We start from the raw sequence: 25896 nt of genomic DNA, 5'->3' as shown, positions 1-25896 counted from the left end.
AAAAACCCACTGGCAGTGCATGGCCATTGTGAGACAGCCCTTTGAAGCAGAGAGTCAGGGTAACTGATTGTCACTGTCACCAAACTGATGGGCTGTGGTTTGAGAAAGTGGGTTAGGGAGAAACCCTGGCCTGTGCTGCTGCCTGCTCAGACTTAGCAGCTGCAGCTCCCATAACCACTTGCTTAACTGGGAATATAAAGGAAATAAGTGTATTTGATCTTTCAGCATGAGAGTAGATTCAGCTCTAAAAGCAGCAACTGCCAGGTTGGGATCAACAAATAGATGTTTTCCTTTATGTCACTGAAGTTCCTGCCCCATCAACATGCCTAAAAGGGAACTGTATTTACACACTTATATGGTAGGAAACACAGTTCCCTCACTTGGTTGCTATTTGCAACAATTTAGTCCTTTTGGAGATAAATTGCTTAGTGTTTAGCATGACCATTAAGCTAACTTTCAGTTTTTCCTCTTGATCATCCTATTGCTACCATAATAAGATAATTTTGCCAGAACTGAAGAATCATTTCTGCAGGGCATTGCTTCTCTTGGGCATATTTGTATCCTGTTTGGGACTGAACATTACTGGGTACTGTAATAAATTCATTAGTTGGCTATGCATTGTTTTGGCTGAAATTATTTTGTCGGGAAAATCTACTGACAGAGAGCATTGACCTAGGAAAGAATCAGGAGTTGAGAGTGGAGAGATCTCATCTGTCTGGTGGGAGTGAGTTTTCTTTCTGGTGTGTCCTAGTTTACAGTGCAGCACTGACAGACCTCTCTTCCTTTATTGGTTCTCTTCCCTTTTTTAAAGGATTTCACTATGACCTTGTACTTGAGGCACTACTGGAAGGATGAGCGTCTCTCATTTCCCAGCACCAACAACAAGAGCATGACCTTTGATGGCAGGCTGGTGAAGAAGATCTGGGTCCCTGATGTCTTCTTTGTGCATTCCAAGAGGTCCTTCATCCATGATACCACCACGGACAACATCATGCTGCGAGTGTTCCCCGATGGGCACGTCCTCTACAGCATGAGGTACAGAGCAGCCCTGCTTCCCCCGGGCAGCCCCTGGGGCTTTGCTGCCAGTTTTGCTCTAGGCTTGGCTTTGGTGATCACCAGGACTGCTACTGCCGATCCTGCTACTCCTGCTGCTGATGCAGAGCCCTGTTTCCAGAATGTCCAGTACAAAGTGCTTTGCAGGAAACTGAGAAACCATGCTGTGGGCAGTAACAGGATAATCTCCTCCTGGGGGAAACATGCCCCCAACTCTTTGCAGTCAGTGGAGGGCTTAGTCAAGCAGGAATGTTCATCCCAGGGTCAGTGTGTGATTAAACTGGAAGCTGCTGATATACCAGATGGTGACCTCTATAATTATCCTATTTTCCTTCTTGTTTGTATAGATTTTTTTTTTTCAGTTCAGTTGTGGTGCTTTCCTGTTGATGTAAATGTTTAAGTTTATTGAAGCTGAAATGGCAATATTAAAGACATCCTGGTTTTCTAGTAGATTTGTTGGCTGGAGGAATCCTGAGGGATGCCTGTCATGACCTGGAGGGTTATCCATCCTGCGGGTGTACACGGATCCTGACTGTGGGTGTGCAGGATTCTGTAACACACAAGAACATGGAGGCTTAATCCTCTAAACTTCTCTACCTTTATACAGATTATCAAAAATACCACAAAAATCAGCACTAGCAAGCAAACTACCACAAAATCACCACTGGCAACTACACCCATGGTTAATAAAGTGACTGTATATCCATATCACTCTATTGCAAATTGCTGTCAGCAATCAATAATTTAGCATCTGTCAGTCATGTGGCAACAGACAATAACTAACCAGGGTATTTCCTGTTACAAGTTACTTTACATTACATGAATTTACATTTCATCTACAATATACCCTCAGGTACACTTAGGACAGTTGCTTGTGCAGGTGTACAGCAAGTGAGATTTGCTTCTGTTAAGTTTTTGTCTTGGCTAAAAAGCTGTGGCAATCACAGCTCTAGTTTTTAAACTAGTCCAGGTATCTCAAGTGATCCAAATCATCCAAGGGATGGAAGGATGGACAAACTGAAACAGCCTCCAAAGCAGGCTCAGAGGGGACCAGTGAGACAGCAGTGTCTCATTTCAGAGATGCTCTGAGTCACAGGGCATGGAGTCAGCCAGGAGTCCTTGGTGGGTGTCCAAGAGCTTGCAGAAAGTTCATGCACTGAATTCAACCTTCTAAGGAGCAGAAAAGTGTGTGGAGCATGGAAAGGTCTCAGAGGAAGGCTTCATTTTGGATAAATGTATGGCCTCCTTATATCCAGAGAGATAAGAGCCACCAACTTGAATAGGCAATAGATGCCGGTAATTTTTATTTTTCACCTCTAACAGCCAATACATAATGATGTTTTCTGTTCTCCCAGACCCTTTTTTATTTTCAAGATAATTTCCTACCTTTTCTTACAATAAAGTGCCTGTTAAAGACTACTTTTTTTGGCAGTTATTGATGGTATTTCAGAATGTCTCCAGTTTCTAGGTACCCTATCTGCATGTCAAAGAGGCCAGCTGAGCTTCTCAGGAATTTGTCTTGTTCCCTTTCTCTGTCCATATTTTTCATCAGACATTTTTTGCTCAGTAGTTTCTCCTTCTAACCAGCCCACCTTTATGGCTGCTCACATCAGCATCCCAGCAGATTTAATTTCCTTCAGAAGAATGAAAAAGGAGAAGCAGAGAAAAATACACTGCCAGAGGAGAAAAGCTCAAGAGCCCAAAAAAAATGGATATTTCCTCAGGACAGAAAATATGCTCTGAGTGTTCAGTGACCTTTGAATATTTTGTAGCCAAGGATTTCTGTTCTAGGATCTTTCTGGAACTTATTCATTTCAGCCGTGGTAAAATGATTTTCAAAAACTTGGAAAGGTTTTCTATTAAGTTTGCTTCTGTGGTCTGTTGAGGAGGTGATGTGACTTTTTAATGTTACCCAAAAGAGAGAAGTCTGTGAGTTAACCACAGCTGATTGCACAATTGTTAAATTGATAATTTAATACGTAAAATCCAAGGATAAAGAAAATCTCTATGGCATTTGGGCCTGCTGGTGTTTAGAACAATCAGAACAGTATCCAGCTGAAAAAGCATGGATGTCCAGCAGTGCTGGGAATGCCCTCAGGTATTTTGAGATGTCTGCATGGGATTGGCAGTGGACTGGGGAACATTTCATTCCTGTTTTGGGCCTTGGGCCTTCACAGCCACCTGGACACTGCACTCTAATTGAGGAATATCATACTGATGAGACAAGTTTCTGTTCTGCCCTGACTAACAAACTGTTATTGACCACAGGTTGTGCCACAGGTCAGATGATGCCAGAGAAAGAAAATAACACACTTTAATGAGACTGAGTTATACAATGCTTAAATGCTGCACACAGTTAAGGGAGGCCATCATTGCAGGATACCTTCTGGAGCACAAACACCCTTTAAATTTTGCTCAAATGGCAAAATTTTGCTGTAGTTTAAAGTCAAAATGAACAGCATGTGCCTTTCAGGGGCGATGAGTGTGTAGGTCAGGGTAGGATTTGGATCACAATCCCTGGAACAGAGGAAAAGTCCTTTATCAACATCTGGAATGCATCTAGAAAATGGTCACAACCAACGTAAGTTGGCCTCTGAAACGATGAGTCACAGCTGATTTGCCCCTCCTAAATCAGGAGCTCCTCTGCAAATCCGTCTGCAGGGAAAGTTCACTGACCCACTGGAAAATTTCTTATGTAATGTTGTGCACAACTGGACTAGTTTAAAAACTGGAGCTGTGATTGCTGCAGCTTTTTAGCTAAGACAAAAACTTAACAGAAGCAAATCTCACTTGCTGAAAACCAGCTGCACCCATTTTGCAACTCCCGCCCCAGAAAAACACCCCTCAGATTAAAAAGGTTTATTGAGAGCTGTAAGAAACTGCTTTTGCCTTAATAATATATGTACTGAAGGAATTTTGTGGCTTGCAATAAGGATGGTCATATTCCTCAGGCTTGGGTCATTCTGGGGGGTGACTATGGAGGGAACTGAACTGAGAGGAAAATGTGGAAACCTTAATTAAACTGCACATAAGGGAATATTCAAATGTAAATGGTGAAGTTACTTTACATTGTAGTCTTGTAGGCAAATAGTTGGATATAAAACACAGTGGAAATATCTACACTGACATTAGTATAGCAGTAACATCCAAGATTGTGCTTTAGTTCCTTGATACTGAAATTTGGAATTTCTGTGTATAATCCATCTAGCTTGAACATGGAGAATTGGTAGGCATTTTCCTGTGGATTTTTTGCAAACATCATGCAATATTTCTGGCTTAAAAGCTGCAGAATAATTATCTGTGATAACATTCTCTCTTGATTGTTCCTCATAGAAACCAGCTTTTCTCATTTTCGATTTCTAGGATCACAGTGACAGCAATGTGCAACATGGACTTCAGCCACTTCCCCCTGGACTCTCAGACATGTTCTCTGGAGCTGGAAAGCTGTAAGTTGTATCCGTGTTTCTAGCTAGATGTTCTCCATGGCTGGCTGCACAAACATTTCACTGGACATGTTTCAGAATGCTGTCTATTTTAGAGCCTGAAATAATAGTTCATCAGAGTTCCTAGGAGTCCTGACTCAGCAGTATTGTGATCTAGTCCTTGTGCAAGACCAGAATTTGCAATGAAAACATCCTATAACATAATCCTGATCCTGCAAACACTGTGATCTGGGCTCAGCTTCTTTGGTGGGGAAAGCAATGTGAACAGTAGGACTTTTTTGCAGACTTTCTCCAGGCAAGACTAATATCTGGTTGTTTTGAGGTCCTCCCAGCTATTTAACTGAATGTTCCTCTGCAAAAATCAGAATCAGAAGATAATTTCCACTGACCTTGAGGTCAGCTGCTCCAATACCCTGCTGAGAGCAGGGAGTTCTTCATGATGGGTTGCTTGGAGCTGTGTCCAGCTGGGTTTTGAGCAAGTTAATTCAGCCTCCACAACTTTTCTCTGCAACATGGTCAAATATTTGACAGTCCTGATCCTGAAAATGTTTCCTTTTACCTGCTTGGGAACAATCCTTTGCTGAGACTTGCAGCCTTTGCCTCTTGTCCTATTGTTCTCCATTTTGTCAAAGCATCTGGGAAAAGGCTACTGCCACCTTCTCCATGAGGGTCAGCAGTGCAGCAGCTGGACCCCACCACAGTCTGCTCTTCTCCCACCACAGACTGCTCTTCTCCCACCACAGTCTGCTCTTCTCCCACCACAGACTGCTCTTCTCCCAGCTGAACAAATTCCCCCAGCCTCTTGTCCCCAAGCCATGTGTTCCTGCCCCTCATGATCTTGATAACACTCTTCTCATTTCCCATTCCTGTTACTTAGTGAACAAATTCTCTGTTTTTCATTTATAGTTATAACATAATTCTGGGCTTTTGCTTCTCACCTGTCCCTTTTGTTTTTATCATTCTAAGATAGTTTGAAATGTCCACGCTTCCTCCTTCCTCTAAATTAAGGTGGTTTACCCATGATTATTTCCTGAGCTATTATCTATTTTTAGTCTGTGGTGTTCAGAAGAGTACCATTCTGTCATTTCAATGTGAAGTAAAAAGAGGATTTGTTTTCTTGAACCTTGAATCCAGATTTTTGTTGTTGTCACAGTATATTATATGACAAGATCTTTTGAACTCCTTAGTTGTTGGCAAACTTACCTGTGGCATTAGTTCATGCCAAAGACTGGATGTATTAACTTTTGTTGAACCTCTAAGCTAAAGTCACACCACATTGTATTTCTTCTTTCCCTTAGATGCTTACACTGATGAAGATCTGATGCTGTATTGGAAAAATGGGAATGAATCTCTGAAAACTGATGAAAAAATTTCTTTGTCTCAGTTTTTGATACAAAAATTCCACACCACATCAAGACTGGCTTTCTACAGCAGCACAGGTATTGGCCTTTTCTGATGTTGTACTATTGCTAAACCTAATAATGTATTAACTGCTTTTGAGGGAGCTCTTGGGATTATGTCACTGAAGTGAAGGCTCCACAGTCTGTTTCAAAACTCAGTTTCTTGTTTTACTAGTCTTAGAAATAAAAGAACCAAAGAAAGATCTTGTCTCTCTGTACCTGCTGTCCAGGCTGGTCTCGCTGATCCTGGCTTTCCTCCTCTCTCAAAGGTTGGTACAATCGACTCTATATAAACTTCACATTACGCCGACACATCTTCTTCTTCCTGCTCCAAACCTACTTCCCTGCCACTCTCATGGTCATGTTGTCCTGGGTGTCCTTCTGGATCGACCGACGAGCAGTTCCTGCCAGAGTCTCTTTGGGTGAGAACAACTGCAACAAGCCACGGCTGTGTGAAAAGCTTTGAATGTGAAGGTTTTGGCAGGAAAGGGAACTGCTCATTTTGATGGTTGAAGATATTGTGCAAGCAAATGGTGGTTTTACCTGATGATTAATTCAATGTATAACTTGCACTTTGTCTTGAGTCCTCCATCATTTAGCAGTCTTCCTCACTTATATGTAGCTCAGGACAGAAAGTGGTGTGGTCCTAAAAATGAAGATGTAACACAGAATGGTACAGCTAGGAAACAGGAGTCCTTGTCCCATTGATCTTAGCAGACCTGATCTTAGGATTAGGTGTGTAAAAATACCTTTTAACAGCATTGTGTTTAAACCCTGGAGTTTAAGGAGGGAGTTAAATGTTGTTTGTTAAATGCAAAATGTTGACTGCTCCATTGCTCCTCAAAACTCGACCCATCATGAGCACAAAAATGTAGGCAGGGGAACAAGTCTGCATTAGCAGAAAAGATACTTTACACACATTTGTCTCATACTGAACATCTTTCAGACCATCATGTAGGCCATAATTTCTGTTTTCCCAGAGACAAAACCCCTCATGGACTGTATCAGTCAATAACATTTCTTTCTCTTGGTTCTCTCCAGGGATAACCACCGTGCTGACCATGTCCACGATCATCACTGGGGTGAATGCCTCCATGCCTCGTGTTTCCTACATCAAAGCAGTGGACATTTACCTGTGGGTCAGTTTTGTGTTTGTCTTCCTCTCGGTGCTGGAATACGCGGCTGTGAATTACCTGACAACGGTGCAAGAGCGGAAGGAGAGGAAACTGCGGGAGAGGGTGAGAAACACTTTTGTCATCCACTTATTCCTTTTTTTTACCCTTACAGATGATCTGGTCTTTATATTGACTGTCTGTTAATGGGAAAACATTGACAACCATGTGTGTAATTGGGTCTGTTTAGACTGGTCCACCTCAGGCTGAATTGCTAACACAGAAAAACAGGATTTGATCATATGGATCTTCAGAGAAGAGAGTGTGATCTGAACTGGGAAAGAGCACAACCTGGAAATGTGAGGGAATGGCAAGAGGGGAAAGTCTAAAATCTGATACTTTGCTGCAGCCACAATTCTTGTTTAGTAAGCTAAAGGTCTTATTTGGTGCAAATTATTTTCCTTCCTCTACAGCTAATATTACTCTGGACACTGAATTTAATGGATGTAATAGTGGAGGTGTTTCCCACCACCAAGCACAAACAACAGTCAGCCAAGTTTATGCTTGTACTTCTTAATGTGCTATAAAAGGTCTTATCCTGCATCCCAGGAATGTTTCAACACCTGATACATCCTGACCATCTTGGCCCCGCCATGCACTGGACATAGGACTCGGGATGCCCTCAAGTCCTTTCCAGCCTGAGTCCTTTCCAGTCCTCTCCAGACCTTTAGGCCCTTCTTTGTCATTAAACAAAGTGCCATTGCCTTTTGAACACTAAGGCTTACAACAAATTTTTTTTCAGTCCCCATACACCCAGGACATTACCATGTTTTACAGTTTCTTTCTTCCCAGTAGGAACTCACCACATTAGTCTCCTGGTAATACTGGTAACCTACTGTCTATGACTCCTGGAGAAATTTGTATAAGCTTGTTGGAAATGCCAATGCAGACATCATCTCTCATACAATTTAAGCATGCTATTTCCCTCTATGAACTACCCTTTTGGTTTTGCATGTCCTTCTCTTTCCCTTCCTTTTCTCCCTATGACTTTCTTGAAGAACAGCACAAGCCCCATAACAGCCCAGCACCTTTCTCAGTTGGCATACCATAAAAAAAATGTAATTAGATACATTTAAAAAAACAACTGGATAAATTTACCAGACTTCTGTGATGAGATTTTACCTCTCCTCAAGGCCTTCTCAACAGCATTATGATTCTGGAAAGCTGCTTGAACAGGTCCTGAGTATCTTAATTTATCTATGCCCCTCCTAGCCCCCACCTGGGGCCTGGCAGATCTCTGCAACCCAGGTAGAGATGCTCTGTGCAAGCACAGTGACTCCAGTGTGTCTGACTTGCTGCGTGTGAGCAGTGGTCTGTGGCATTTTAGCCAGCCCTGCCCAGGCATCCCATATCCAAAGAATGTGGTGTCTTGGCAGGTCATGGGAAGTAATAAGAAATATCCTTGCTAAGTTTGACTTGCCTAGAACAAACCTGTAATTTTTTTTTAAGATGAAAGCTCTTCTCCTTTATTTTTAACTGTACTAGAGGGATGAAGTGAACTTTAGAGGGTTTGCTAATTTTCTGCTAAGTTTTCTGGAATGTTTTGCCACATCCAGTGATGGTGTAGCTTGTTATTTATATAATAAATCTGCCCTTTACTGAGTCTTGTGCATTGAATTCTATATTCAGCAAATGCCTTTTTACTGCACGAGGGAAAATATTGTAGCCAGTCTTCAATGTGTGACACTATTATTCTTCAGTAGGGGAAACGGGAACAGAGATAATAAATAGCATTATTTGAGGAAGAAGCTCTTGAAGAAGCAAAAGAGACGTTTCTCACAGTAGATGTAGATCTTGTCAGCCAGAGCTGCTCCCCTGTGAAAGACCCCAAAAGCTCTGGTATAAACATGTAAGGCTGCCCAGAAGAGCTCTATGTCATGTCTACATTAAGAAAAAATTGCCAGGGACAAAGACAGGCAGTATCTAAAACTAAATCTCCTCTCCCTGAAGATCACAGGAGCTGCCATGAAATGCCTGTGGCAAAGGGTCTGTGGCTCCATGCTCATTCCCAGCCCATACCTGGGAACTTTTCGGTGCTTGCTGGGCTGAGAGAGGCCAGAGACCTTTCTGGCACTTTAATAGTGCTGTCAGCTGCATCCCCATGTCCAAGGAGGCTCTTTGGCAGTCTTTGGATTATTATTGTGGATATAGGCTAAAAGTCCTGCAGGGTGTGAAGTTGCGCAGTGCGCCTCTGCGTGTACGCCCGTGTGAGGATGAGTGCAATTTTAGGTTCTGTGGAGCGGGTTTCTAGCATGTCAGGCTCTCTTGTCCATAGAGGTGGCTGTCATCACACGTGCATGAAGCCATGGGAACTCTAATTTGACCTGGGGGCTGACAGTAAATCTGCAGAATTGCTTCCTCTGTTGAATCCTGCAGCAATTGGCTTGTTATTGTAACTGCTGTCCCTCACACGCAGCCACCATCTCCTGGACCTGTCAGTTCCTGATAAAGAGCCTGATGTGTAATTCTCCCCTGTGGTTTTTGTGTTGTTTGGTGTTATTCTGGTTTGGGCTGGCATAGAGTTAATTTCTTTTCAGTAGCTGGTACAGTGCTGTGTTTTGAATTCAGTGTGAGAATAATGTTGTAACGCACTGATGTTGTTGCTAAATTGTGTTTATCCTGAGTCAAGGACGTTTTTGTGTCTCATGCTCTGCCAGTGAGGAGGTAAACCAAAAAAGTTGGGAAGGAACATGACCAGGACAGGTGACCCAAATGAGCCAAATGGATATTCCACACCATAGAACACATTTCAGTTATTAAACTATTCTTATCTCAATCTACAAGTTTTACATTTGATTCTTCTCCACAACCTTCTGAAGTTCAGGGAGGAAGGTGGGTTGAGTGAGTGACTGCATGATGCTTATTTGTCAGCTGGGGTTAAATCACAGCAGTCCTTTTTTGGGGAGCTGCACTCTGGTTTTGTTCTATTTTGGTTTGGTTTTGTTAGTTTTGGGGCGTGAGTTTTTCAAAGTGTGCCTGCTTAGAATAAAATGTCTTAAAACCCAGTTGATCTTCAGTTGTACTCATGGAGTGATCAAAAAAATTAAAGTAAGAAGGCTACCAGCTTGTCGTGTTTTTCTGAACATGACCTGCTGATACCAAATCTTTTGGTTATGCCAAGAACACAGAAAACAATCCTTAAGTTGATTTTAAGGTTTTCAATAAGCAATGTGATCTGTTGTTTAAATAATTTAAAGGAAAAGCCTTGACTGCAGGGTTTTCCAATGGCATCCTGAATATTACATATTGATTTTATATACATTTTTACATATATATGTATTCAGATATATACATTTGTTTTAGCTGAACATATCCTTGAAAACAAGTTCTTGGAAAACCCACACGTTGAAGTTGGTGGAGTTTTATTGGGTAAGGAAATTGGTCTGTGGGAAATCAGAGAAAGGAACTCCTAACAGAAAGGACATTTTGGAGTCCATTTTCCTTGTATGCAAATACATAATCCATATTACAGGGACAGGAAAACTGAAGATTTTGAATTGTTGAAGACTGCATTTCCTATTCAAAATTCTATCTCTATGCATTGGAATTTTTTAGACTTGTGGGTGCTTCTGAAGTCAATACAAGTTTTGCTATTAGCTCCAACAGAGCTGAGATTTGACATTATGCTTTTAGCTGGCCCTCAGCTTGGCTTAAAGTCAGATTTATGAAAAAAGCATGTGTATCTGTAAAACCAGAACTTGGCCCTTTTCTTCCTGTAACATGTACTGGATAAGCCATTTCCACAGATTAAACTGCATCTTATCCATGAATATTTATAAACACAAAGAATGAATAATAAGGAGTCTCAAGACAGTTACGCTGAACAACAACTAACTAAGACCTTTTGCTTAGACTATATATCTGCTAAAGCATTTTTCTAATCTTTTCTGAAGCTGTTTGTCCAAGCAGTGGAGATAAACCCTGTTTCTTCCTTTTGAAAACAAGCAAAAAAAAAGACCTTTTTGTTCAAAGAGAAACTTAAAATATCTCAATCAAAATTTTGAACTCAACTGTTTACAAGCTGTCTGTTAATAGAAAGGCATAATTTCAGTTGCTTACATGTTTTTCCAATATTCAGCTATATTTCTTGTTTATTGTCTCCAGTTTTCATGTTCATGTGGAATACCTCACTCGAAAACTATGATGCTGGATGGAAACTACAGTGAATCTGATGCCAACAGCCTGGCAGGGTACACAAGAAACCAGATGGCACCAGAAGAGGACAAACCAGAAAAGATGGTTGTGCATCTAGCTATGAGTAATGAATCTAATTCATCAAGGAAGAGAGGCCTGAAGGGCCACGTGGGCTTGCGCATCATCCAGAACACTCATGCAATTGATAAATATTCAAGGTTAATATTTCCAGGCACCTATATATTTTTTAATTTGATATATTGGTCTGTCTTTAGCTAAGCATGCTGGCACTTCTGAATCAGAAGATGTCTACAAAACACTCTTTTGTTGGTACTTTTTTTTTTTTTTTTGTCTAATCTGGACACAAAGCTAGAAACCTGATTATTGCATTGCTTCTTTGAAGTGTAAATGGGAGGACACATCCCCCAGAGGCAATTCCATGTGCAGGCCTCATGGAGGAACTCTCTGTGCTGGTTGGTTTCCAGCCCACCCCCTGCTCCCGTGTGCTTTATGACACATGACATTTCTCATACTTGAAAATACGTGTCCACCAAACAGCCAAAAGGTGCTGGATGCTTGTTTGGGGCTGGCCACACTGGTGGTGCCTGCTGTGCAATGGACAACCAAAGACAATGCTCATGTGACCTCTAAAGAATTAAATAAATGCAACTTTTGTGGGGAGGTCTGGACAGTGCTTCTCCTGTAAGGAGACTGAGTGCTTTCCTTTACTTTTGAGAAAATTATTTTGTTTTTTCTTTGGCATATAAACATAACTTTTCTCCATTGTTTTGTGAAGAACACCTCTTTTAAGGGTACAGATTCTGCTTTCTGTCTGGACAGGACCTTCATCAGTACCATTAGGACAGCTGGCTGGCCAGGGTCAGCTGGGCTGGTTACAGAGCACAGGTGGGATGTTTGAGTCAGGGTTTTTTTTCTAGATTACGAAGTGCAGCTCACAGACAAACTGTACATCCCAATGTGCCTCTCCCAGTCAACACAACACCCTTCTGTTCAGGCATTTGGGATCAAAAGGGATACATGTCTGCCAGAACCTCTCTGCAGAAACAGAGGCATGTCAGAGATTAAATGGCCCAGGATAACACTGTGGGTCTAAGGTCCATGTAAGTCCTTTGAAGCTGTTGCACAGCATTGTAACATGCTTATGTGCTTGGCAGTTCTTTTCCTATCCTATGATATCTCCTTTTCTTTTGCTAACAACTCTGACAGCAAAACCCACATGTAGAAACATGATAGCAACATGACAGCGATGCTCAGGCTTGTGTGCTCCTTATTTTAAGAAAACACCATGACTTTTTGGCTGTTGTGGAGATTATGTACATCACAACACTTGTTTACCAAGCTGAAGCTGAACAGTGGGAGCAGAGCTTGAAGTGTGAAGATCCAGGACTCAGATTAGAATAAAGAAAAAGAAAGCAAAAATACTGATGTAACCATAATTATTTTTCAGCACATGAAATTTTCTGCTTACATAGCAGGAACTCTTACATCTTAAATCTCAGGAGATGTAGAAAGTAGCAGAGAAATGTCAACTCTTGGCTGCCAGCAATACCCAGGTTTTCCCTTGTGCCTCAAATATTACTGCCTAAGTCAAACTGATGATGGCACTGCTTTAGTGGAAACAAAATTGATGAGAGAAGCTAAAATTAAAAACTATGCTCCCCTTTAATCAGCCATGTTAATAACTGACATGAATGGAGTTCTGTCTGGTCATAAAAGTAAGAAACCACAGCCCTGAAGTTGCTGGCAAGGAGAGGAAGGACAGTGTCTGAGGGCAGGATTGCCTAGCCTGCCACTTGTCTCCTGAGCCACCAGGAGAGTGCATTTACCACTCCTTGCTCATGGAGCTGGAACCGGGATACTCCTCACATTGACAGGTGGAGATCACTACAAGAAAGACACAAAAATATTAAAGAAATATACCACTCATCTTTTGAGAGGTTAAACCCTGGAGATAACTTCAGCATTAGGTTAAAGCATTAGTGCATTCGTCAGCATTAGCAGTTTTGAGTGTAAAACAGGAGGCAATGTCCCAGCTGGCAGCAGGACAGCTGCAGCAAAGAGACCTTTGTGGGGGAAAGGCAGCACAACTGCACCATGAAGCCACCAGAGAGTCCAGGGAGTGAGAAGGTTCCTGTGCCCCCTGTTTTGCCAGTCTTTGGGCATTACCCATGGCATGTGCCATTTAACCTCGCAGTGCCTCAGCTCCTCCATGTAGGAAGTGAGGAGCACTAGGATTTGCCTACCTCATAAGGGGCTCAGCAGGCTTAGATAGCACATGTGTGGGGCATGCCTATGATTTCTGAGCAGGCCACCCAGTGGGAATCCAATTTTGTATTAGTTACCAGTGAGTTCTTCAAATGCATGCTCTGAACCAATCCAGCTGGAAGAAAGCAGGTATCTCTCCTGCCTTATGATGCTGTTACAACTCCCCTGCATTACAATGACATTAAACCAGGGATAAGTGTAGACAAACAGCCCAAAAGTGAGGGCTGTCAATGAATAATGACTCTTGGCATGCAAAACCCAGGAAGCCCTTGTGCTTGTGCTTTACTTTGCCATTTATTTTTATTACATCTCCTGTTCCCTCAGAAGTTATGTGATGGCAAAGATGTCCTTTAGGTCCTATCATCTTTGTACTAGCATTCCCAGTAGTTTTAATATCTAGGCATCTTTTGGAGAGGATACCTTACTGTTATTTTATTTGCATGTGTACATAACTGATAGAAATTGATGTCTGCTTTTGTCAGCCTATAAAACCATCAAGAGGATGTTTTTCCACTAAAGTGAAAAAAAAAATCCCTCCTCTATCTTAGGCATTACTTAAGCTCATTGTTAATTGAAACAGCAAATTAAAAGTATAGATGCAAATAAAGCCAAGTCTTCTCCTTCAGTCAGCATTATGAATTGTATTTTTCTGTTTATTCAGAGGAGAGTGGCTAGGCATGAAGTTAGAACAGATATTTGAAGTGTGGTATTGACAATGTATTTCACCTTTGATTTCCCCTGGATTACAAGGGACTCCATGAGCATTGTCTAACTTCCAGTTGCCAGATCCCAAAACCAGTGTTTTGACAGAGAGTGCCTGAAGCTGGGCTTGAATGATGTTTGATGGATACAACCCAGTTCTCTGAAGCGCTGAGCAGATGGACAATGAACCCACTGAAGGAGAGGATTTTCAGAAGTGCACAGGAGATTTGGGCAAATTGAGGTCACTGATGAAAATGCCTTCTCTGGACAACTTGGTCCAAATGCAAAGAGAGAAAATGTCACCTCTGCTAATTCTAGGTTGGCTCCATTGTAATTTTACTTCTAACCAAATCATGTCTTTGAGAAAAAGTAACTGTATAGATATGTGCACATATGTATAATGTGTGTGCAAGCATAATGTACAACAAAGGAAGACACTGGGATGTGCACCTATGTTCAATAGTGTCCATATGTGAAATTGTAACATATTGTATGTAAATTACCATTTATTATGCCCAGAAAACTTACTATGTTGAATGGAAAAAAGGCTCTTAGTCAGGGGCCAAGAGATGAGGTATTGGCAAAAATATGGGTTCTCTTACGTTATTTTTCTGAAAAAGGAAGTATTGAGAAGGATACAAGCAATGCTGATGCTAAACTTGTGCAGTGGGTACAATCCACTGTGCTGATTGCTGTAATCAAACCTAGTAATAAAATAACAGATGGAAAGGGTGAAAAAGAGTCAATTTCATGGTGTGAACTTTAAAATGTGATTTTAATTCTGTTTGGAAATCTGTTACCTATAAGCTGATACCCAGGGGCAAAGGATTTGAATAAACATCTCATTTGTAATTGATTTCAAGTAAAAAACCATTTCAAAAGGTGGAAGAACTGTAGTGGAAGCATGTGAGTACTTTGAAGTATGCAAAGCTCTTTGAGAAACGGAGCTGTTAATCAGAGTTATAAACTATGAAGACCTTTTGTGAAAACTGCAAACCAAACTGAAGATAGTTTAATAACTGCTTCACAGTTAATGGCACATTTTCAAAAGAGCAAGTGGCAGGTATGTATCTCAGTCTCCATCTGACAACAAATGAGAACTCGTCATTTAATTCCTGCTTTGTGCCTTTGAAAACATTGTCTCCACACTTCCCAATGGAAGATAAAACTGCTCCGAGGTCCCAGTTGCCAGATCTCAGCTATTATCCCTAATGCAGACTTATGGAACTAAAATAAATGTGTGTGAGGCTGATGCCTGAACCACTGATAATGGTTATTGTCTGTCATATTTCCACAGTGGAGAGATTACAGCAAGGTACAGCCTAACTAAGCGAGATACTGCCCTGCTGAAATGTAAAAGAGCAGGAAAATTTATTTAAAAAACAGCAAGAATTTAGCACTATTAAAATTAAAATGTAATCCAGTCTCACATTAAGCTGATTAATTACTTTGCACAAATGACATTTGCAATAATGTATCAGGGTCATTACTTTCCTGGTCAGAGGAATTATCATTTCAGATGAGAGAGAAGGGAAATTGCGCACAAGCACGGAAAGGTGCTGCTCTTGGCATCCAGCTCTTGTGGAAGGACAGGAGCAGCCACCAGGGTGAGCAGGGCCTGCTGTGGAGGCAAGGGTGAGGGGGAACCAACCTTCCCAAGGTACTCAGTGCCTGGGAATCACACATCACATGTGGCACCCCTTGATTTGGGCACAAAAAGGTTATTCTGTGCCAGAAGGGGTGGGATCCCCAGGAGCTGTAAGGCAGCCATGAGAGGTGGTGCAGTGCAGGTGGTGCAGCCATTCTGGCCAGAGGTTTGGGCTCAGTTCTGGCCATGTGTGTCATCAGCTGGTCCTTGGTCAGGGTTTCACACAGGAGCCCCAGGCAAAGTCCCCTCCATACCAGACAGAGACACATGCCCATTTCCCAGGTGTGCCCCCTGCAGCACTGAAGAGATGGGGACTGCATGGCATGGAACATGTGCCCCAGCCCTCCCTTTGCAAGGCAGCCAAGGATCAGAACAGTCCTGCACTGTCCACTCCCCCAGAGCAAGCAGCAAAGCCCTTAAAAGATAATTTGACACCGGATTTTTAATATTTCCTCCCTTTGAGAAAACGCTGAACACTCCTTTTGGCCAGTTGTCCAAACTGGACTTCTTCCACAAGTCTTTCAGGGGTCCCTGAGTGTGTGTATGTGCACTTGCAACCATAGAAATCAGCTTAGGAGAAATGCCTGGCAACTCAACCCGTGCAAAATGCATATAAATGATGTGGAAAAAAAGAAGGAAAGATTTTACTGCTCTACTTGTCATGCAGATTTATAGAAGAAAATTGTGTGTTTAGCTTAGAGGGAATTTAGAGCAGGAAATGAAAGGACAAGTTAATTGTAATGACAGTTTGAATTACTTGAACAAATATATTTTGGGAAACGGGACAGAACATTAGAGCTGTAAAACTCTCTAGCCTCCTGGCTCTTTCTATTTTATCTGGATTTTTAATAGGGTCCAAATTAATTTCAACCATGAAATTTTAAACCTTTCTTACTAAGGTGCATAATGACCACATTTTTATTGATATAGATGGGAGGAGACCTTCAGTGCTCTGCACAGACTGTAATTGCAGCAGCCTCCAAGTAAAAATACTGCTCATTTTGCATCTAGAGTTTCAGGAGAGCTGCTGTTTCACAAAAGAGGAAAGGCAGAGTTATTCACCTGTTGGGCAGGGACACAAGATGCTCTTCAAGTAGCTGAACAGGAGAATGATCCTATCATGTGCACCAGAGAGAGGCCTTGACATTTAACACATATTGCTGGGTGCTCAGGGATGGTGCTGAGGGGCACTTTGTAAGACTCTCTGAAGAGCAAAGAAAAGGAAACTCCTGCTTGGCCAGACCTGGAGGCACTAACCACTGAGGGGGTCATCACCCTAACCACAGCCCCCATCCATGATGGCACCATGGATGCAAACTGCCACCCTGGGGAAGGTGACAAAGGACGTTTCCTCAGTCCTGTCCAAGTTCTGTGCCTCAGTGAGATACTTTCTTTATGGGGTCACTGTTCCCTTGCCCCAAAGGTCTCTGAGGTGCTCCCAGGGTGGCGCACTGAAAGAAGTTTCTCTTAGGCTGAGGCTGAGGTGGGAGCTCTCTCTGTGTGTTCCATCCATGAGGGAGGTTGGTGCTCAGTCTGAAAAGGTGGTGTCTGTTTGCAGGATCTTCCTGTCAGATTCCTGCTGCATCAGACCTTCCTTTCATCAGTGGTGACCAAGGAGAGGAAGAGGAGGAGGAGCTCTTGCATTGAAGGGTTCCTTTGTTTTGGAGAAGGGCTGATGTATGAAGAGAAATCAAATGAAAGGATTGAAATGGGGGGCCCTGCTGATTACTTGGGGTCCAATTATCTGTCCCAGGCTCTCGGGCACTGTGTGCCCTAAATGACAGAGATGATGTAATTCAATTTTGAGCTGAGTTGCTAAATGGAAATGGCACTTGCTGAGCTGCCATGAACCTTCACTGCTGCTCACACAGAGTAAGGCTGGGGCAGGAGGTCTGTGTGTGTGGTTCTGTACCTCATTAACCTGTACAGGAATGCCTGGAGCTGGTGGTGATGGTACCCAGCAGTGATGCTGCCCAGGAACAATGCTGTCCATCAGCTTCCCCTTCCCCATGCTCAGTCTCCCATGGAAGGGCTCTCCCCTCCTCTTACCCACCCTCCTGCAGATGCAGCTGTGCAGTGCTTAGCAGAACATGGCTTCCTTTCAAAAAGAAGAAAAAGTAGGGAAAGAGGCAAGAAGAGGAAAAAAGTCCTCCCCCCCAAATAAAAATAAGTATTTTTGTGGCTGTGTCAAAGGCAGTATTTTGCCAAGCCATTAGCTGCTCCTTGGTTCTCCAGCTTTTCTTTAATCACAGCTGTAACATTTATGCTTTCTCCTCCTCAGTTCTGTGGCAGCTGATGTAAATATTACAGAATGTCAGTATTCTTCCCACGTCTCAGCTGGTGACAAAAGACACCAAAATAAGTGACTAACAGCTCCAGTGCAAAACCTTTGTACTGGTGCTCTGCCAAGGGAAGGGACCATTGAGGCTGATTCACAAATACAAACTTTGTAAGGTTTCCTTACTTTGTGAATCCAAATAGTTGAAGCAATTTAATCAGGAAGAGGTAAAATAGGCTTGTAAAAATAATAAAAATTAAAATTTTTAATTTTAATTAAAAATTTCTGATTTCACAGAGGAGGAGGCAGCCTCAGAAAGAAGTCCTACTCTCACTTCAGGTCTCAGTCAGGGCTGTATGGATGCACAACACACAATGGTGAGAGGAGTCATGGACTGGCCAGATGGTGGGTGTAGGTCCAGGAGGCAGCCCACAGGAGCACCACCAGTGCACCCAAGCAAGGGAGCAGCCCCCCAGGACGAACCTTAGACCCAGAGTTTCATTCCTCAATCACTCTATCCCATGCTGCTAAGCTGCCACCTAAACTATAAAATGCTCACTGTTGCTTCCAGGCACATCCATTTCCAGGATGGAGGCTGCCCCAAAACTTCATGGCCAGCCCAAGGCATGGACTTGGACTCCAGTCTCTGGGCCCTGGCTCAGCCTGTGTGGAGCAGAATGCCTCAGTGCTAATATCTCACGAGCCTCTGGGCTCAGCTGCCTATCCAGACACTGTGGTGTTAAACTGCCCTGGTGTCACTTCCCAGCTGCCTCCCTAAACCTGGAGGTCCCTCAACACCTCAAGCACCTCACCCATCTCTCATCCCAGCCTCCCACTTTCTGCTGTCAGTAGAGCAGCTCATGGAGTGGAAGGCTTCCCGTGCAATTGCTGCCAAACAGACACCCCTACAACTGTCTCCTGGTGTGTACCCTGATCCTTGTTTCTGCTCCCCATAAGGCTGTGACAGGACATCAGGAGTCACCCAGAAACAAGCTGAAGAGAGAAAGAGCCTGAAAAATGTTTGTCAATGATCAGGAAGAACAAAGAGGGTGAGGCTGCTGAGCTGGGTTCCCCGAGTGCTTGGGTGGAGCACACACACTTGGCACTAGGGCTCAGCCAGGTCTCAGGCACAGCACAGAGAGGCTCAACACAGCTCCAGTGCTCACACCTTTTTGGCCAAGGACTGATAGTCATGGAGCATGTCCCCACCACCAGGACAAGGCTGCCTTGCCAAGGGCTGCCACAACACTCAGGCCAAACAGGGCTGGGAGGGAACAGGCAGCCAAGGCTCCTGTGCCTGAAGGCATCATTGGCCACATTCAAACCATTTCTGGCAGGTGCACATGCAGACTGCTCTTAAAAACCTGCAATGCCACAGCCTCCCCAGGGAGCTTCTACCAGTGGTTATCCAGCCTTAAAATTAGGAAGTTTTCACTGATAACCCAGTTGAATCCCCCTTGCTGGGTCTGTTAAGCCCTGTGGGTGTGAAGTAAAGTTTATGCACAGTTTATGTACCTAAGTTTGTGCAGATACATCTCATGTTTCTCCTGCTCTTCACTTCCCTGGACTAAGTGGCCTCCACTTTGTCTGAGATCCTCCTCAGAGTTCCTCAGTTTGTTTACAGGAAAATCTCACAACAGCCTTACTTCAATCACAGAATGGTTTGGGTTGGAAGGGACCTTAAAGACCATCTTGTTCCAACTCCCCTGCCATGGGCAGGGACACCTTCCACTAGATCAGGCCACTCAAAGCCCCATCCAACCTGGCGTTGAACATCTACGGGGTTGGGGTATCCACAACTTCTCTGGGCAGCCTGCTCCAGTGCCTCACCACCCTCACAGTAAAGAATTTCTTCCTAACGTCTAATCTAAACCTACCATCTCTCTGTTTAAAACTTTCCCCTTGTCCTACTGCTATCAAGTTATACAAGCCCTGCTTGCATCCACCATTTCTTTCTCCAGAAGAAGTGGCATGATTTAAGATTGGAATTTGATTTTTTTCTTGGTTGATTTTCTTTTGGTTTGCTTATTTGTTTTTTTTTTTTTTTGTGTATATGTTTTTCATCTATTTCATTAAATGTTTAATTATACTGCAGAGAGGTGGTAACTCTTTTATGAACAACAGTCCCAGCTTTTCCATAACACCTGTTAAGATTACCTGGTAGCCCAGAAGGGACTCATTTTGCACATCTAAAAAACTCCCACCAGGCAGAGTAAACCAATGACCCGACTGTTGTTTTGTGTTTGTACAAGCTGGACTGTTCTGTTCCCCCTATCATGCAATGGTTCTGCCCTGGTTATCTCCTCTCTCCCTTGTGCTGCCAGTTATCCCAACTCCTCCCCAGTTGCCTTGGAGACTAACGTATCCTTTCTCAAATCCCTCCCTGGTGCCCTGTCCATCACTCCGCGCTCCCACCCTTCTCTCTAGAACTCTCTAGAATCTTCCAGATAGAGCATTGAGTGATTGGTTCAGGGGCCAGGGCCCCACCCTCAGGTTATCCCCATTGGTGTTCTCCCTAAGTCAATCTTTTGTATCCCATCCCCCTCTGAAGCTCTATTCACCAGAGGACCGACTCCTCCCCTGTCTCCCTCCCTCCTTATAAGCTGCTGCAACCTCCCTGAGTTTGTCTTTGGCTTTTGGTTCCCTTGGGGCCCAGTAAACCTGGATTCACCACAGCTGGAGAGCACTCTCCTATTTCTGCTGGCTGTAGCCACAAGCCAAGCCATGTCCTACCACGAGGTTGTGCTGCTGTCACAGCACAGAGCGTTTGCCTCAGGTGCTGTCCTGAACCACGGAGATCGGGATAGAGCCCCCGTACTGCCAGCGGTGCTGGATAGCTGGCCGGGATGTCCGAGAAGGACAATCCTTCTCCAGCTGGACCGCTTCACCCGACCATCAGTGAACTCATGCGTTCCATAAATGCACAGAAGGGCTTTTCCATGCTTACAGCATTGCTGCAAACTTTGATTCCTGACATGGAGGCAAATAATGCTCCCAAGTATAATCCAAAGCAGGACCTTTGACAGACAGGTCTTTTTCATCAGCTGGACTGCTGGTGGGCTGAGGTTTCACCCTGCAGCCAGGCAGCAGGGAGGCAGGAGGGTGGCTGAGGCTCTGCCTTGCCCTGCCCGGCTGCCCTCGCTCCCTTGAAGCAGCACCCGCATGGGCAGACAGGAGGAAAGCTGGGCCACGTGGAATGCCTGGGATATTGATAAGTGCATTTTCATATTACATCTAATGTAATAAGTCAGTTAAATGCCCCTAGTCCAGAAAGGGCAGCATGTTAATAAAGGGTCTTTACCAGCAGCTGACAGTTGGTTAGCACAGATTAATTCTTAATGAAGAAAAAAACTCTTTATGTAATGTAATGCTTCTGGCTGGGGATCAAGGGTTGCAATCATCCACCCACAGCAGACCTTTAAATCCGGCTTTGTTCCTCTGTGGGAAAAATACACAAAAAAGCCCAAACCGTGCTATTTTTTAAAGGTTATGATTCAGGCAGCATCACTCAGATTCTAATTCCAGGAGTGCTGAGCTTGTTTCCTAAAGAGTACAATATGTTACACCATGGCCTGGTGATGCAGATGTGGCAGAGGAGGTGGTGTGAGGCAGGAGAAGGGCACTGTGTGGACCTTGTGCCCCAGGGATGCAGAAGATGTGTGGGGACACACCAAGGCTCTTACAGCTGGAGGGATGGTGCTGACCCCCTGACCTCAGCCATGGGGGTTTGGGGCTGTCCCATGGGTGTTTGTGTCAAAGGAGAAAGGTGCAAGGAGCAGGAGTGCAGCTGAACTGGGCTGTGAAAAGCAGGAGGTCAAAGGCAGCTTAAGCAGCAGGGGTTTTGGCAGGGGACAGTGCAGCTGCCCAGATCCGGGCAGCCGATGCTGCGGTGGATGCGCACAGACACTTTCACCCTCGCAGCCATCAGGAGGCTCCCAGGACCTTTATTTCCACTTGCAAGGAAGGAAGGCATTCCACTGAGTCATGGATTTTTCTCTCCCTCCCTTGAGACATTCCCTGAGATGACACCTTAGGGTGCTGGCTCCTGAGCTACTCCACAGGTGCCACTTTCTCTCCAGGCTGTGCCAGTGTCACCCTTGCAGAGGGAACTTGCAGAGGTGCTTGCACCCATCCCAGCAGAGGGTCTGAGACATTCTGCCAAAGTCGTGGGACCAAAAGCGAAACTCACTGAAAAGCTAAATCCCCTGGAACACCAATAAATAGTGTCAATAATTACCAGTTAGAAAGCAAAATCACTATTGTTTACCCTGTGACCTAAGGACATGGATACAATAAAGCTGCTTCATATGCAGGAAGGTAATTTGTACTTGTGTTTTCCTACATCTAGTTTTATTCATTATCGTGTAAGAATCTTCCTACTAATTTACTGATGATCTGAGGTATTTTAAAATAATGTCTTAAAGCAAGAATTATTCCATTTTACTTCAGCATCTTATCTTTTATGGAACAATGACTTACACAAAATAAATGTGCATAAAGCAGAAGCTCCACAGCTTGTGACACACGAGCAGGGGAAGGCAAAGGAGACCCATATATCCTGAGCAGCAGGGATGCTCAGCAGGTAAAATGGGGTCTCTCAGATTCTGGGGTTTTCTTTCATCTCCTTTCTGTTTCATCTTGTGTTTCTTGGCAGTGATGCCAAGCTGCAGAAAGCAGATTAAATCTGTAAGAAGGGCGAGAACAAAGTAAGTTCTGTGCAGGCAAAGGACTTCAAACAGGGAGAAAGGCTGGTGGCAGAGATACTGTCATAGGCAGAGACTTCAAAAGAGGCGCAGCAGGTGATTGAATTTGCAGCTGAGCAGCGTGGCCAGAGTGAGGTACACATGAGTGAGGCTGAACACTGCAGATTTCTATTTAAAAGGCTCCTTAAAGATTTTGCCATTTATGTATACTGGTGTTAAGGGGACCTGGAAGAGCCCTGTTCTCATGTCTGGGAGGATGATGTTGCCCCTGAGGATGGGAGGACAGGGGTACCACCAACTGTACTTCCAGCACAACAGCCCAGACAGCAGCACCCCCAAACTGCTCTGCAGCTTAAACTATACACTGTAGCAGATGAGAGGGGTGGAAAGAAACACCATGGGGCTGCTGCCCAGGGAATACATGGCCAGAAGTCCCTAACAACCAAAGGTCTGTCAGCTGACAGTACCTGGGTGTGCAAAGGAGGCTTCCCAGCAGGTTGCCATGCAAGCAATGTGGGTTGGGTACTAATGTGAGCAGATAAAGTGGTCAACAGCCCCTCTCAGAGCCTTTTTCATATGCTGTTTTTTACCAGTAAAGTCCCTGAGCAGCTTTATGCTTCTCAACACAAAGCAAAATCCAACTGCGCTTTACTCATGGACAACTCTGCATACGCTATAATGGAAATTACAGGCCACATTTATAGCCAAGAAAAAATTTGTGACACCAATACAAAGTGAGCAACGAGATGAAAACATCAAATTATTGACATCAGAGATGAAACAGTCTCATTAGATCATCTTGATCATCTCTCAAAAATGCTGAATGTTTTCTAGTACTTTGTCTGGGCTATGAAAGAGGTTACTGTTAAAGGGATGCCAGTCTGAAGATAGTTAATGGCTCTTTTGGCTCTGGCACACTGGACAATGTCTTCAATGTCAAATGGAGAGATAAGCTCTCATCAGGAGCTACAGAAAACATGTAGCTCCTGATGAGAGCTTACATGTACAAAAAGCATGTACAGATTAATAACAACCTCCAGCACTAGAAAAAGACAAGAAAACCCAAGACAACCTTTTTTAGAAATCTCAACATAATCTTGAGTTTTGCAATTTTAAAAGAAAGAAGTCTTAAAGAAAAGCTCACCAACATATTCTGTATTGAAACATGCTGCTTTAGATATGCCTGCTTTTATTGGCTTTTATTTAATTTCTTTGTCCAGCCTTTGCTCAGAAGTTGGGGAAATGAAGAAAGTCAACAGAAGGAAAAGGTTTGAAAAGCTTTCAATGAAAAGAAATATTTTATTGTAGAGGGGAAGATTGTTTCTCTTTTTTATTTTTTTTATGTTGGAGAAACAGCATTCTCAGAGCTCAGCTCTGGGTGGTAGCATAGGACACCCTGCACTGACCACTGATGACAATCATGGAAAGGGCATGATATGTTCCCATACATGTTATGCTTTATATGTTCAGCACAAACATCATCCATTGTTCTCCTACATACCACAGACTGAATTTCTGGAGAAGATTCCTGATCTTCCTGGACTGTTTCTGGGCTGACATCAGCATGCTGTGCTGCAAAGCCATAAACTTGCTACTACCCATACTAATAGTCTGCTTTTTTGGGTCCTTCCCCAGAGCATCTCAAACCACTATCTCCCCTTCTATTAGCTCTGGATTTCTCTCTGAAATAATGACACTATTTTCCTTTAAACATAAACCATTCAAATACTATTAGCATCAAACCTCTGCTAACAAATTCACAGTTGCCAGAGAGGGAGTAGGAAGGATTTAGCCTAAGAAATCAGAGCCCATTTTCTGGTGCCTGAGAGTTCAATGGAGGAAAGAAAAACTGCCATTTAAACCAAAGCCATTAATACTAGGCAGCTTTCCACAGCTAGAGAGTGATGCCTTTTGAAGAGGGAGAGAGGAAGGAGGGATAGATATATTTTATTTTTGGGGTTTTTTGCATCTTTGGGTGAGTTTTACCACCCATTGGAACCGCTTAGCTACTCTCCTGAAGCCTCCAGTTACCCACACATTTTAGCAAGTGTGGACTGTGGCAATCTGGATCTTATTTCACACTTCCCCCACCCTGGGCAGTGAGCATCCTTTTCCAATCCTCTGCCTAGCCCCAGAGGCTATCAGGAAGACCTAATTTCCTTCCACATACAAATTCACATCTGTTTATAGTCTCTTTCATGATGGGATAAACTCCCCTGATACACCAAACTGCAAGACACAGACCTCCCTGCTGACCCACCCTGGCCCCAGGGCTTCACAGTGTGGTCACTTCTGCGAGGGCCCATCTGCTGGGGTAGTGTAGGGGGATACAGCATGGGTAAATGAAGGTGCTATAGAATGTAATCTTATCCCCTAAAGAGTTGCAGCTGAACCAATTACTAAAGATCAGGAGCAGGCCTGATGTTAACAGGCCACAGCTGTAGCCAATAAGAAGAGTGTTATAAAAGAGTGGATTGGTGGGAACTGGTGTCAGTTGGCTGCTGCAAGGACAAGGAAGAGTCAGTGCATAGAGGAGATGCCTACAAGAAACATCAAGGAGGTATGGAACTCTAGCAATATGGAACTCTTGCAATATATATGACAACAAATGGTGATCCTGACGTGATTTAGGATAAAGGACTCAAATACTAAACTATATAACCCTGTGGATTTGGGATGGCCCTGTGGATTCGGGACTAAACTATATAACCCTGTGGATTTGGGGAAACAGGATTCAACTATCTAACCCCATGGATTTGGGGAAAAGGACTTGAATACTAAACTATTGGTAAAATGTATTAATTGCAGCTATTAGTGTTTGTCAAATATGAGTATAAAAGATTTTGAAGATAAGTACTTTGTAAACTGAGAAAAGCTGCAAAACTGAACCAACACTCAGAAATATTTATATTCATACTGTAATATGTTGTCTGAACATCTGTATAGCTATTGGTTCTGAATGAAATATATGAATGTGTCACAATGTTAATTTATTTGTATATGTACTTCTAGAAATGCTGCAACTCTGTAATTAAAAGAAAAAGGGGGAATTGTAGGGGGATACAGTATGGGTAAAT

The 25896-nt window shown here is 43.4% G+C and overlaps 1 protein-coding gene across 1 annotated transcript in view; it reads left to right on the top strand.

Moving 5' to 3' along the window:
- The window catches only part of LOC139592853 (gamma-aminobutyric acid receptor subunit rho-2), a 32205-nt gene extending 19982 nt beyond the window's left edge, over positions 1 to 12223 (top strand). Inside the window, exons 4-9 of the mRNA XM_071433239.1 lie at positions 812 to 1035; positions 4417 to 4499; positions 5795 to 5935; positions 6166 to 6318; positions 6938 to 7134; positions 11173 to 12223. Coding sequence (XP_071289340.1) covers positions 812 to 1035; positions 4417 to 4499; positions 5795 to 5935; positions 6166 to 6318; positions 6938 to 7134; positions 11173 to 11481 — 1107 coding nt within the window. The 3' untranslated portion in view covers positions 11482 to 12223. The remainder of the gene's footprint in view (positions 1 to 811; positions 1036 to 4416; positions 4500 to 5794; positions 5936 to 6165; positions 6319 to 6937; positions 7135 to 11172) is intronic.
- The last annotated feature ends 13673 nt before the right edge of the window (positions 12224 to 25896 follow it).

Source organism: Agelaius tricolor, unplaced genomic scaffold, assembly GCF_023055355.1.
Source record: "Agelaius tricolor isolate 1412-34295 unplaced genomic scaffold, bAgeTri1.0.p SCAF_1, whole genome shotgun sequence".
NCBI classification, from domain to species: Eukaryota; Metazoa; Chordata; class Aves; order Passeriformes; family Icteridae; genus Agelaius; species Agelaius tricolor.
Note: the sequence above shows the minus strand (reverse complement) of the source record. Positions and strands in the feature narration are given on the sequence as shown.